The 13,689-nt window shown below is 40.5% G+C and overlaps 1 protein-coding gene across 2 annotated transcripts in view; it reads right to left on the bottom strand.

Moving 5' to 3' along the window:
• Positions 1-3,678: 3,678 nt before the first annotated feature.
• The window catches only part of dachc (dachshund c), a 32,413-nt gene continuing 22,402 nt past the window's right edge, over positions 3,679-13,689 (bottom strand). Inside the window, exons 6-11 of one of the 2 annotated variants that reach the window (XM_032553979.1) lie at positions 13,011-13,145; positions 9,020-9,216; positions 8,379-8,529; positions 7,234-7,362; positions 6,956-7,057; positions 3,679-4,560 (exon numbers count right to left, since the gene is read on the bottom strand). In XM_032553979.1, coding sequence (XP_032409870.1) covers positions 4,523-4,560; positions 6,956-7,057; positions 7,234-7,362; positions 8,379-8,529; positions 9,020-9,216; positions 13,011-13,145 — 752 coding nt within the window. In that variant the 3' untranslated portion in view covers positions 3,679-4,522. The remainder of the gene's footprint in view (positions 4,561-6,955; positions 7,058-7,233; positions 7,363-8,378; positions 8,530-9,019; positions 9,217-13,010; positions 13,146-13,689) is intronic. The other variant, XM_032553980.1, reaches the window with a different exon arrangement.

The raw sequence follows: 13,689 nt of genomic DNA, 5'->3' as shown, positions 1-13,689 counted from the left end.
TTAGAAGGAGCAGAACCACAAACAAGGTGTAATATTCTGTGCAATAAGCACTAAAAATGACAACTAAATCTACTAGGTATTTATACCGTACTGTTTCTGAAGTTTTGCATCAAAATCTAAGTCATTACATTTTTTACAGACACCATTAGCCTGATTGTAATAATACGCGCGCGCACACCCCCACACACACCCCCCCCCACACACACACACACACCAACTACTGCCCTCGCAGACGTGCACACTTAACATCATTTGAAGGCAGGAGCTTACTTCTCATTCATCCAACATCATGTTCCACATTAAAACAGCTAAGGTATGTCTGCATTTAAGTTTGTGTTTCATAGTGTGTTTCTTTTATGACACCTTAAAAAATTGTGTTAAGTGTGACCGTAAGAACAATAAAAATCTATAAGACTCTTGATTATCCCTGTGGTTAGTGTAGCAGCAGTAACAATAATTACTGCTTTTTTATTTATATTAAGCAGATAGATATTGTATAACTTTTTCTAAATAATTTTTTTATTAAAATCAACCACATGGAAATATGAAACAATCAAAATACGACCCTATTTGTTACAAAAACAAAGATATAAACACAACAACATACTAAAAGCAAATGGAACAAATTCTGTTTTTCTAAATATGATCAATACACTGTTTTATGTTTCTTATTTTTTATGTAATAATTTCCTGCCAATTACATTTTGTTACACTCACACAGAGGTTATAACGGAAACCTTCATTTATGCAACAATTTTTCTTTCAGTCTCTATTAGCAGACCTCCAACCCCCAGGCTGAAAGCTCCACTCGTCTAACGATGCGCTCCCTTCTCTTAGCTGGAATTTAGTGTAAGGTTCATAAGCATTTTATCAGGGCAGATCATGTGTCCAGATCGTTCTCTTGTTGAGTGCTCATTTTACCCATGATGCCACCCTGCTATTATCATTTAACCCATATCAGGGTATTCCAATGCCCTGAAGCCCAGAAGTAATCATGTTTCATCTTTAGCCACGTTGTCGTTGACGGCCATTTGCGTATTATGATGTATTTATAACTGTTTGGCCAGCAGCGCAGGAAATGTTTTATGTCTTGAAGTCATGTGATTCACTGTCTGACAGAGGGGGTAACAGTGTTAATTGTCCTTAGGGTCTAAAGCAGGATATGGCTACAAAAAGTCCAGATTAATTACTTTTTCTTCTGGTCCTCTGGCCTAATGTGCACAGTGTCGTATCTCGTCAAGGGCCAGACTTCCTCTGCAGAGAGCCTGCTTTGTCTTTAAGTTCACTGGCTGCCGGTTTTATTCACATCAGTGCGTGCTCCCCGTTGCCAGGCTGTGCTCGCTCCCTCAGCCATTTGATCCAGCGCTTATGTTTCGTCCAAGTACATTTGAAAAGATATGGCGAACAGCTGTCTAACAGTGTTGCGTTTCCCCATCATCCTGCAGATGCAGTTAAATTAGTTCCCATTGGTTAGTTCCCACCCATTAGGTCTATTTGGCTGCCTGTGGTCAGATGTGACTGCAAAGCAGAGCTCAGTAACAGCTTGCTAATTGTGTTTCAGACCTTCTCTGTCACTGATGTGGGAGTGAGGTTTAAAAAGGTTGCTTCGCCCCTGTTCTCAATCAAAGATAATCAGATTAAACAATGCGGAGATGTGTGCAGGGGTGTGTGTGTGTGTGTGTGCTTACCAATAAAGAGACTCCAGATTTGGAGACAGCCTTGACTCCTGCTGTTTGCTTTGTTCATTAAGGGGAGATGAGCAGATGGTTTGCTGGTCTGTTGTGCGGCACACACACGCGGGCACGCACAAACACACATGCAAATACACAAACGTGCATGAACTCAGGCCTGTCACCTTAGCTTTATCCTCCATTTATCTTTTCCATTACACATCTCTCAGCAGGACAAATCTGCTCGGTGAATTGTGAGAGATTTATGTGTGCGCTGGTGTTTGTGTGCGTGTGTGAGACAGACAGAGATAGAAGAGGACGGTGAAAGAGCAGAGCGGCGATGAATGAAGTCAAAGCTTTTTCAGCCAAAGACAGCCTCCGAGGTGGTCATCTGAAAAGCTGATGACTCATTCACATGTACGTTTCTGTGAATCATTGCTTTTCACCAATCAGCCTCTGTGTAGTCAGGAGCGACGGCCTGCAGCAGAGGTATTGTTTTAGTGCTGCTTCCCAGCTTATCTGTCTGTGTCCAGGAAATGGCACATTGCAAATGCAGACAAGACTGCATGAGTAAAACCTAAAAGACCCCCGCACACACACACACACACTCCAAAGAAAACCTTGGTGCAAAATATGGGTTGAAAACAGGATTTGATATAGAATTTTTTAACACAATTCTGCCTCTTTATCTAAAAAAGAATCTAGATCTTTTTGTAGTTTTCATTTATTATAGTTAATTTATTTCTGTAATTTCAGTAAAAAAGTGAAGCATGTTTATTAGAAGCAGATTTAAAATGTTTATACAGTTTAAATATATCACTTTTAGGAATTGTTTAATATATATACTGTATATATATATATATATATATATATATATATATATATATATATATATATATATATATATATATATATATATATATATAGATGGTTAATATCACCCCAGTTTTATTCATCGAACCAATATCAATATGTTAAAAAATGACTAATATCTGCCAATACTGATATATCGTCAATCCCTGGTTTATTACCATTCATTTGAATGACTATGGCTTACAGCTACTAAAAATCTTACTGTTCAGTTTCTTAAAGAATGAGAACATTTCATTAGACCCACAACAAAAGCAGTTTTAATACAGAAATACTTTTGAATGGCCTGCATAATCACGGGGAAGACTGCGGGCTGAAAAGTTGTCAAGCAGAGAGTCACCGATATCCTTCCCAAGAGTCTAGCCACAAAGCATTATTGCTCAAGAAGCTGGCAGTTCATAGAGGGCTGTAAACAAGCATATGAATGGAAAGTTTAGTGGAAGGACAGGTGTGGTACAAAAGGATAAAATGATAACTGCAGTCTTGAGAGGGTTGTCAAGCTAACTCCATTCAATAGACTGGGGAGGAGTCACAGGGCCTGAATTAGAGGTAAAGTCGGCGCTTACACCACTAACATATGAGTCCAAAACTCAGGCCACAGCAGCCACATTCATGAAAGAAGTGTCTAACCAGGGATAAAGGGAAAAAATTACTGGAGTGTTGTGCAGTGGTCTTAAATCTTTTTAGATGAAAGTAAATTTTGAATGATAATGATTTGGGGTGTCATGTCATCTGCTGGTGTTGGTCCACTGTGTTTATTAAGTCCAAAGTCAGAGCAGCCATCCACCAAGGAAGTTTAATTACAGTCAGAGTGATGCATCACTCTGACTGTAATTAAGTTATGCAAGTCGCATGTTTTCAGCAGAATTACTGAAACAAGTTAACTTTTTATTATATTACCTTGCACCTGTAATTCTAACCTGTAATTATATTGGTCCATATTTGATAACAGACATTCATTCTGTGAAGTCATTCAGTATTCTTATGCTGAGGGGAACACTGGTCAAAAAAAAAATGAAAGCATCAATTTTATTTACCTTTTTTTTTTTACTTTAGCTTTAAAATCTTATTTTTCCTTTTATTCATGAAGCTCTTTGTCCTGTTTTGTCACCATAGTTCTGCTTAGTTTCCCCCCCCCCCCCCTAGCTCTATCTGTCATCTTTGTCTCTTTGAAAGTGCTGTGAGTTGTGCACTTTGCCACTTGAATTGGAAAGGTTCTGTCAGGCTTTTTAATCAATAAAACGAATTATCACACAACAGGAGGAACGTCCCACTTTTTTCCCCTCGGTAGAGCCAACGTTAGCTCACACCGCAATGCGGCCAGACCCGCCACACTTCTCCAAAACAAGGACAAGACAGGAGAAAGTTCAACATCCTGTGTTCCTCTTGCAAATCCACACACCGTCATTTTGGTTTTAAAGAGTCATCAAAGCAACAACTCGATCTGAAAGCAAGCAATGACACAGTATGATAAAAAGAATCTGTATTGTTTGTATTGTCAAACTGCACTACTGCATAACATACACAATACGAGTCATTTACTGACTGTACAACATGCCTTGTTTTTCATATTAATAATAATAATAATAATAACAATAATAAAAATGATGACTATATATATGTACACACCTCTGTTACAAGTTATGTTCATCACTTGCTTTAAACAAACAGCACTGACAGAAAAAAAAACTATGGTCATTTTAATCTACGATTTAAAAACTTGGATTAAAAGAAACACACTTTAACACAACATCAGAATAAAATGCTCTGCCCACCACGGTTGGGAATTGATGATAGAGGCAATAAATTAAACCACACAGACGTCACCCTCGAGATGTAGGGGAAGCAGAGATTTGTGTCCCGGATGCCACTGCCGGACTGAGCATGCCTGTTGATTGTATGTGTCAAAAAATGAGGAATCTTCGTCACCGTTTCCTCCATACATCCGTCCATCCATTCGTCCATCTGTTCGTTCCTGAACCTCAGTACCTCCCTGTGGTTTGCATGAAAACTCTGGCCTCTGAAATCCAAGAGAAATAAATATTGTTGTGTGCATACACCCCTTGATGTTGATCTTTCATACTTTAAAATGGCTAAATAATTAGTCGTTCCGAGCGTTTAAAAAGTCAGACATTTTTTCAAAACTACGATTTTTTTCATGACTTTGCTCGTTGTGATAGTCCTGCCTGATTTAATGAAAGCTGTCAACAGATGTGAAAACTTCCTATTAAGATTAAACAGATCAAAGATTTTAGTTAAGGTTAATAGTTTGAGTTTCTTTAATTTAGAAATCCAGAAAGATTTTAAATGAACAAAAATTAAGCATACGTTTTTAAACTGACTGTTCTTGTGTCAAACTTTGAAAATTAATGTCTTTTATTTAGTGGAGTGACTAAATGTTTAATAAAACAGTTGAATGTAAAAATTGTCTCATGAGATAGTTATGTTCAAAGTGACAGATTGTTGACTTCTTTTTTTTTTTGGAGTTTAGAGTATGGCGTCTATCTGGATCCATTAATCGTTGTACAGTAGTTTTTAACGTCATCTGAAGGTCAGTTCTGATTGGCTGATCGGTCTCTCTTGACGTCTCCTACCCCGGAAGTTTTGCTTTGAGCTGAGTCAGCAACTCGGATAGAAATATACTGTCCCAACCTTTTCATTTATCTCTTTTTTTGTGAAGTACCAGTGAGTATTTATGCTTTTCCGTCAGATGCAGCAGTATCATAATAAATTTATCCAGGAGAGCTGTCCCCTTTAATCTTAGCAATTTTGTTGTAAACTATATATATATAAAACTTTCAAACATTCCAGTGCCAGAGAAAACCAGTTCCACCTGCCAGTCTCAGCCCAGCCGCCTTGTTCCCTGCAAACCAGATTTTTTTCCCATGACCCGGCTCGTCCTCGAAGCCTCGGGATAGCTCTAAATCTTGGTTTCCTCTCCCCCTTTAATTCTCTCTCTTTAGTTATGGCTGCATAGTAATACTTTGAACTAGGCCATAAAAATAGTTACTTTAGGTTTCTGAGAGACTTGTGAAACCTCAGGTAATAGTATTATGAACCTGTATTTCCTAGCCATTAAACTTCCCTCTTTTACTGAGCAGTTTAAGTATCGGCATAGAGAACGTGAGCCAGTTTTCATTCTGGGTTTGTTTCTGCTTGGGTTAAAAAGATACTGACAAAAATATTCAATGGTTAATTGTTGATTCTTTTAAATACAATTCTGAAAAATATACAAAAATCTCCTGATTCTTATTTAACTCTTCCGGCTGATTTATGAAGGGGATTTTTTTTTAGGCAATAGAATAATATACGCAGCTTTATATAGATACAGGATTCATCTAATAATTTAATCTGCAACAAAACCCGATAACAGAATTCTATAGAGAAGAAATAATCAGCTCATAATAAATACCGAAGCTCCTACGCAGTCATGACCGCTGATCCCTAACAAAGAAGTATTATTGAGTTCAAAGCATTTTTTTATTCTCCTCCGTGTTTCTCCATTTTTTATTTTTTTTTGGTGATAAAACTTCCTGGCACAAAGAGCAGATCCTGCCCCGCTGTCTGACAGACAATTCCCCTTTAAATGATTTATTACTGGGTGTTAATTATGCAAATGATGTCCAAACAAACTCGTCATGAGGACAATTAAGACAGCCATTAATTAGTGGCCAGTTCTCTTCTTGCTTCACTGACATTCAATTAAAAATTGCTTTTGAACAAGCGCACTGTCTGGTTTGGTGGTCCTTGGCACAGCGCGGAGCCGAGGTGGGCTGAACCGACTCGCTCTTTTGATGAAGCCGAACTGGAGATCACTGTCACTTTAAGATCTCAAATGTATTCATTTTGTTTTATTTTTTACCTGCCTCTGTGAAGACAATGATCTTAGTGAAATAAATATATTAAACGTCTGTTTTCATTAAACTGGCAGCCCCGGTGAACCGCTTCACGCTTCATTTAATGTTGCTCAATTTCTCAGGAGCGGCCTCGCTGTGAAATCTTTCAAAACCTTTCCAGTAGATCGGTCTGTTAAGCATCAAAAGCAACCAGTAGGTGAAATAATAAAATCCGTTGTTCTAGCTCAGTCAACAGGAGCTAAATAAATCCCAACCAGCAGGAATACCCCTTTTCTTACAATGAAATAGATTTTTTTTCTCTCTCTAGTAACACACAGTTTTAACTGTCATGCTTTGTTTTAATAAGCAAACATCAGCACTTTCCCTTAAAAGTAATTTTACTACAACAACAACAAAAAAAAGTCTTTAACAAGTTTTCCTCAAGCCTGTCTTCTGGTGACAAATTACTTCAGCTTTTCTACAAATAAATTCAGTAGCTGAATATTTTTTTCCCTGATCAAAGTCTGTTTTCACAGCTGCGCCCCGCAGCAGCAGTGTTTGTTATCTGGACAGCTGTACCTTGTGTCGCCTTGCTGTCCAGCCTGCTGTCGTCGTGGCCGCTCCCGTCGGCGTCCTGGGTCACAGATTCTGCGTGAGCAGGCGCCGCCAGTGATTGATGGCCTGTTGTTTGGTCATTAATTAATAAGGACGCTTAATTAGCGGCTAATGAACACTCAGGGCTAAGTTGCACCGAGAAGCTTGGTGACATTTAATATGAAAATGAGAATTAGCGCTGTAACTTTAAGGCTCACAGTCAAAACAGAAAAGAGATTGATATTTTTGTTCAGTTTCTGTACCTATGTGTGTGTTGGCAGTGTGCAGCAGTGTGTGCTCTGCCTGATCACGCAGCTTGACCTCCTCTTCCAAGGCCTCCTGTAATTTCCGCTTGCTGCGCTTTTCTTTCTTTAGACGCTTCTGAATCAGAACTGAAGACAGATGAGAAAAGTGGTCAGATAAATACACATCTTGCACATTTACACAACTTGTTTAGATTTATTTTTGTAAATAAAGTGTCTTACAGATATATTGACGCCCATTTAATGTATTTAACTGTGATTTTATTTGCTATGCCAAGTGAAAAATCTATTCAAGTGGCAGGAAAACGATACATGCGTTCCAAAAGCTTATATGCATAAAAATCTGAAAAGTGTGGAATGGAAAACGATACATGCGTTCCAAAAGCTTATATGCATAAAAATCTGAAAAGTGTGGAATGGAAATATGCACAGCTGGAGAATGTTTCTACCATTTTTGTACATCTGCATTAATTTTGTTCCCCATGCTTCTTTATGAAACAGCTTCAGCTCAGTAAGACGGATGAAGAACATCTATGAATATTGATTTTTTTAAATCTCAGCTTCCCAATTCCAGATTAAAAAAACCCCATCCCCATCAGCATTATGCTCCCACCACCATGTTTTACCATGGGGGTGGTGTTGTTAGGGTGAGCTGCACTGATTTTACAAGTAGGTTGAAAAGTTAATATTTGATCTAAATTCACTCTGTGTTTGCCTGAGAGCCAGTGGTCTGTTTGGTGTCCACTTTTCACCACTTTATCATCACGTCTCCTACACCTTGTGTGACCCCAATACCCAAAATGTCCTTGATTGGAATTTGCTCAGCCTGCACTGCAGATGACAGCTTCTGTGAACTTGCCAAACTTGATTTAGTTTGTAGTATTCTGCCAGCATCACTCTAATTCACCTCTGCAGCTGCTTTCAGGGGTAATATACTGTTGGTGTCCTCACTTCCTTATCTGATTTTCAACTTAATGGACACCCTGTCAGCTACGAAGTGGATTAAACCAAACCTCGTTTAGCCGTGTGGCAGAATCGCCTTTGTTTACAGGGAAAGATGTCGATGGGGGAAATGTGCCGCTTCTATCAGCACTTTCCAGCCAGAATGTCAAAGTAAACATTAAACTTTTCTACCAGTCTGCTACCTCTGTTCTTCTGCTCCATGCTCAGCTGTCTCTCCAAGGTCTCCCTCAGCTCCCTCTCTCGGACAAGCTCCATTTTCAGCTCCGTCCTCTCCAGCTGGTCCTGCTTCTCCTGCGCTCGGGCGTTCTCTATGGCAACCCTCAGCAGACCCTGCTTGGAGACAACACAGGCGGAGACCGACAAGTTAACCTACTGAGCAAAATCCAGCAGAACAAATTCCTCAGGTGTTCAAACTTTATTACATGGAATCAGTTTTAGTCACGTTTTGAATGTTTAAATAAGCGAAAAGTAGAAAAGGACATTTTTCTAGCACAAAGAAAGTCCACACTTTATCCTTGTTAAAGTGAAACTGCCAACACACACACACACACACCCCTACACGCCCACACACCCCCACACACACGCACACGCATACAGAGAAAACCAAACAAAAGAATGGCTTTCTGTTCATTGTAACTCCTCGATAACAAAGACATGTACAATCTGAGAAGCAGGTCAGCACACGCCCAAACCCAATTACAGCGTATCCTAAATGTCTTTCTCATCTGCTATTTACGATTTCAGGAAATCCCAGAGAGTGGCTCATCTCCCTTCCTATTCATCTCAGCGGTGCCATAATAACAAAGCCGCAGCAGAGGCTCACCTGGATGTTCGTGAGCAGGGTCTCTATGGAGGACAGGCCTTCCGGGAAGATGAAGGGAGTGTGGTGGAGACCTGCTGGGAGCTTCTGTCCTGCGGGGTAAGAAAGCCTCTCGCAGCCCTCCCTGGCCAACAGGGCTTTCTGGAAGACTTGTCTGTCACCGCTCTCCCTGGTCGTCTGCGCAGCCGAGGAGCTGTTGTCTGGAGGGCAGAGAAACGGTTTGATGTCTAGTCGGTGAGGCTGATTCACTCCTGACTAACACGCCAAGCTGATTTGATCCTCTTATAAAGTAATCATTACCTGACTTTCTTATGGTTGAAGACATATCTTGTCTGTGTACAAGATCTGGAAATAAATGGATTTTTGTTTTCCCTCAATGCCATAATCTCACAGAAAAACAAAATAAAATAAAATAAAAACATCAAATTTCTTATTAAAACAATAAGAAATAAGTCAACTTCTTTTACACAGTCATTATTTCTGTGTTGATTTGTCAACAAGTTTTGGAAATTTCAGTTTCTGTCTGATTTTTATTATTTAATATGTATTTCAAGAAGGAGCAATGCATTCTAACGGGGGTTCCTGATAAACGAGGCCCACATCATCACACCTCCTCCACCACACCAAACAGTGGGCATGAGGTGCTTCTCCACATCTTCAATCTGTGTTTGAGACTCACCTCGATTTGTTTTTTTGTCACCGAAAACCTTACTCTCGCTTGGTCACATCATATTGTTCTATTTAAAATCCACAATATCAAACTGTACATTTTTCTGTTGTGACAAGCCAAGGCAACTTTATACCAAAAAGCAATAAAAGCGCCACAAATAAAACAGAGTCAAATCCGTATGAACGTATCGGTAAGAATTCACAACACAGAGATGAGAAAAAATAATTAAATCACAGTACTCTCATGAGATTAATAATATAATAATTCGCTCAGGCTCAAAAGCCAAGCAGAAAAGCTTGATTATTTGGAGCGGATCTGAAAATCATGATTAAAGAGGTCATTTTTTAGAAGAGGAAGAATCATTTTTAAAAGTGGATGCGAATGTAGGACCTGTTTTCCATGTAGTCATTAATTACTATTTTCTAAATAAAGTTTTTAAAAAATGAGTTAGTTTGTGTCATAAAGATTCTTAGGGCTGCAAATAGCTGTGGCAAATGTAATTTGTACAAAAAAACCAACATATACTCTCAATGAAATTTTCATTTTTCAAAAGTCTTCAGTGTGACATGTTTTAAAGCTTCTTTACTCACTTTTACCATGGGTGACAATAACTGATGAGAGGATTGCATGTAGGAGACTAAGGCCTAACATAGCAAGATAAACAAATAATAAACAATATAAATGATATTGACCCCAACAGGTTACTGTTCCCAGAATCCCAGGCATCAGCTTTTCTTAAACGATCCCTCTGTCCTTTGTATTAATCTTCACATTTTCCTTAATGCAAGTACAAATTTTAGTAATTAGTGTGACATTCTGCCCGCAAGCATTTTGGCAGTTACATTTGCGTACTATCTGCAGAAGGATCGATAACTGCACGAATGTGTAATTAAAGAGAAACACGAACTCAAAGCACTCTGTGACTTAATTTTCCACCAACATGTCAAGCCCCCTGAACAAAGGGTGTTTACTCTAATTACCGCATGCAACTTCAGCCGCGCATGCACAGAAGTTCTGTTTTTAGGGTTTTAAAAACCCGTCTGCCCTTTATTAGATGGCATCCTGCCTGCTGATAATGCATCACAGCTTGACACGTCCCATAAAAGCAGCTAAGAACCTGCATTATGGATGACCATCTGTTTGTAAACCTGAGAACTGTGCGATCCCTTTTGGTGACAGAGAACAGGGGTGGGGGGGATATGAAGATTAGCTATTTTCTGCATTTATTTATTTTTTCTTTTTTGTTCCCTATGAATCAGCCGGTTGCTCACTTTACTGTCATCCGAGCCACTGAGGACAGAGACGTCCCGGGAGCCGGGGCGGGCAGTTATCGGAGCGGTGACGGGGGGCCACGGACGTGCGATGCGATATCTGGCACTTTTCTCCGTCTGTGACAAATGAGGGTGTTTTCTCCACTTAGCTGACCACAGCATCTTCGGCTCCAGACCCGCCCACCTCTTCCCTCTCTGCCGCGGCCTCGCGTCTTGGCAACTGTCACGTTCAAGGTGTTTCGCATACGAGAAGCAAGGCGCTCCTCTCCCCGCCCGTCCCCTCCGCCCGCTTCTCCGCTTTCTCTCTGCTTCTCACTAAAAGCATTGCTCTGTAGAGAAAGGTAATTAGCAGGTGCTGGCGAGCTCAGCGGAGGGCATCCAACTACACTCCCGTGGCTCACATTCAGACACGCACACATTTGTAGCCGCTGAAGTGCACAGTCAGCAGCGTGGGCTCCCTCGGCTCCTTGGATGTGACTGATCCTTTATTGAGTTACTGTTTTACGCCTACTTTACCCCACTCACACTCACACACACACACATCTGCCAGCTTGTTTGATCATTTACCTATCTCCCTAACCAAGGTCATTGTCTGTTTTTCTCTTTTCTCCCAAGTTCGTCTCTCTCTCCCCCCCTACTCTCCCATTCCTCTCCACCTGTCCCCAGGGCTAATGAACTTCACAACATGAAGACTGCCAGTCAGCGGAAGAGAACAGAAAGGCAAGGAGGGGGCAGAGAAAGAGAAAGAGAGAGAGACTGAAATTCTGCTGATGTTTGGTTAATGGGAGTGAGGTGTCAGGGATGGCCTCTGATCTTTGCTGGATGGATGCGTTGTTCAAAGACCACTGAAAACAGCACACACAGCCAAAACTGTCTCTCTCACACGCGCAGATTATTATACAACGGATTGACAGAATGACAGCGCCGAGGAGCCCTTTGAAACGCGGTTCAATCCACGCCGAACCCATCCTGTGATGTTCTAGGTCAAACACAAAAGCTCGCAATCCACCAAATGTACACGCGTTTCATTTGCATGACGGGAAAAAAAAAAAATCAATTGAAAATCAATCGCCCAAATGCGATGTGCCGTGCGTGGCATCCGCGTTCTTGTGCCGTCGCTGCTTTTGTCGATACGTTTGCAGCTACATGACAGCATCTGAATCCCTACCTATGAAGCCATTGTGATTTTTATTTTTTATTTTTTTAGATTCAATTAGTGAATAATGTGATTCGGCATTAGAAAGTATCTGCACCCGTGAAAAGAAATATCCACATGCAAACAAGTCTCCATCTGCCTCCGCTTGTTCTCTCGCTGTAAATTTCTGCTGACTGTTTGTCCTTGAGCAGTCCTCATTAAGCTAATGCAAACCTCCCTGACAGAGAGAACCAAACAACTGACGTTGCAACGCGGGCCCCTAACGACAGAGAGACGGTCGTTATGCAGATGAGGTCCGGCTGAGAGCACGGGAGGCCGCCCGGCTCGTTAGGCCGCAGCCCTGGCAAATGGCTCGCTAATGTAGCGCCGCTTCCTGGTCTAATAGAGTCCTGTTTTGCAGAATTATTTGTCTTTGCGCGCCAAGGGGGGGCCTTGACAGAGAAGAAGAGGAGGAGAGGGAGTGGGGAGAAAGGGTGAGGCCTTTTTATTCTTATCAATCTCTTACTTAGTAAATGACAAAACCCTTTCCCCTGAAATAAGTAACGACAAAGAAGCGTGTACGCCTGGCACAGCTGTTTGAATTCAATGAGAACAACAGGTCGGCTAGGAAGTCTAAGGTTTGCTGCTCGGTATTGGCAACATTTGGAAAAAGTCGATGGATTCTTCCTAAAACTAATCATTTCTCATTATGACTGCTAAATCATTGACTCTGAGAAGAAATTCTTAGAAATCAGAAGAGAGCTGCCGGGCGAACCAAGGTTAACGTGTGAGAGAATACATTACCAGCAGAGCAAGATGTTTAAAAATCACGGATTTAAAAGTAAATGAAATATTCAGATCCAAAATTGCTGCACCACAAGTCTGGTTGCATAAATGCATTATTATTATTTGTATTACCCCTGTCGGTGTGATTTCTCTTGTTCTCCTTGTTGTAATCCATTGGCGTCCCATCTGTCTCTCTGGCGCCCTGCACCATGCCAGGAGAGTGACCCAGAACGCTGTGACCCGACGACAGGCCGTCATGAAGTTGATCTGAAGGTATATTATGAGAATGAGGAAAAAGAAGAGATATCGGTTGAAACCTTTCGTCATTGTAAAAGGACTTGCAGCTGTTGTTGTTTTAGATAAATTAAGGCATTTAAATAATTCATGTTAAAACTAAAATGGTGTTGTCCCCAAACAAAAAAACACAAACACCCCAATAGCTACATGTGAGCATATACAAATGCTGGAGCTGCTATACAATTTACCCTCTTGACCTTTTAAATGAAAGATAAATCAATTCTGTTTGATAGCTAAACCTGAAACATAACTTTGTTCCTGTGATTAGGCAGGTTGCATCAGATCATGTTGGTACTTTAAAAGTGATAGATGCTAATCAAATCAAGTAAAAAGTAAAAACTATTATTGTGTTTAATTTGACCAATCGCAAAGATCAGATGTAAACAAACTGAACTTAAAAAGTGCTTTTCCTCACAAATGCACACACGTTTATACGCGGATACGCAGGTCAGTAGGCAGCTAGGGTTTAAGTGCCTTGCCCAGGGACACTTTGACATGTGACAGGAAGAAGCTT

Source organism: Xiphophorus hellerii, chromosome 22 (assembly GCF_003331165.1).
Source record: "Xiphophorus hellerii strain 12219 chromosome 22, Xiphophorus_hellerii-4.1, whole genome shotgun sequence".
Taxonomy (NCBI): domain Eukaryota; kingdom Metazoa; phylum Chordata; class Actinopteri; order Cyprinodontiformes; family Poeciliidae; genus Xiphophorus; species Xiphophorus hellerii.
The sequence above is the reverse complement of the archived record's forward strand: the minus strand, read 5'-3'. Positions and strand labels throughout refer to the sequence as shown.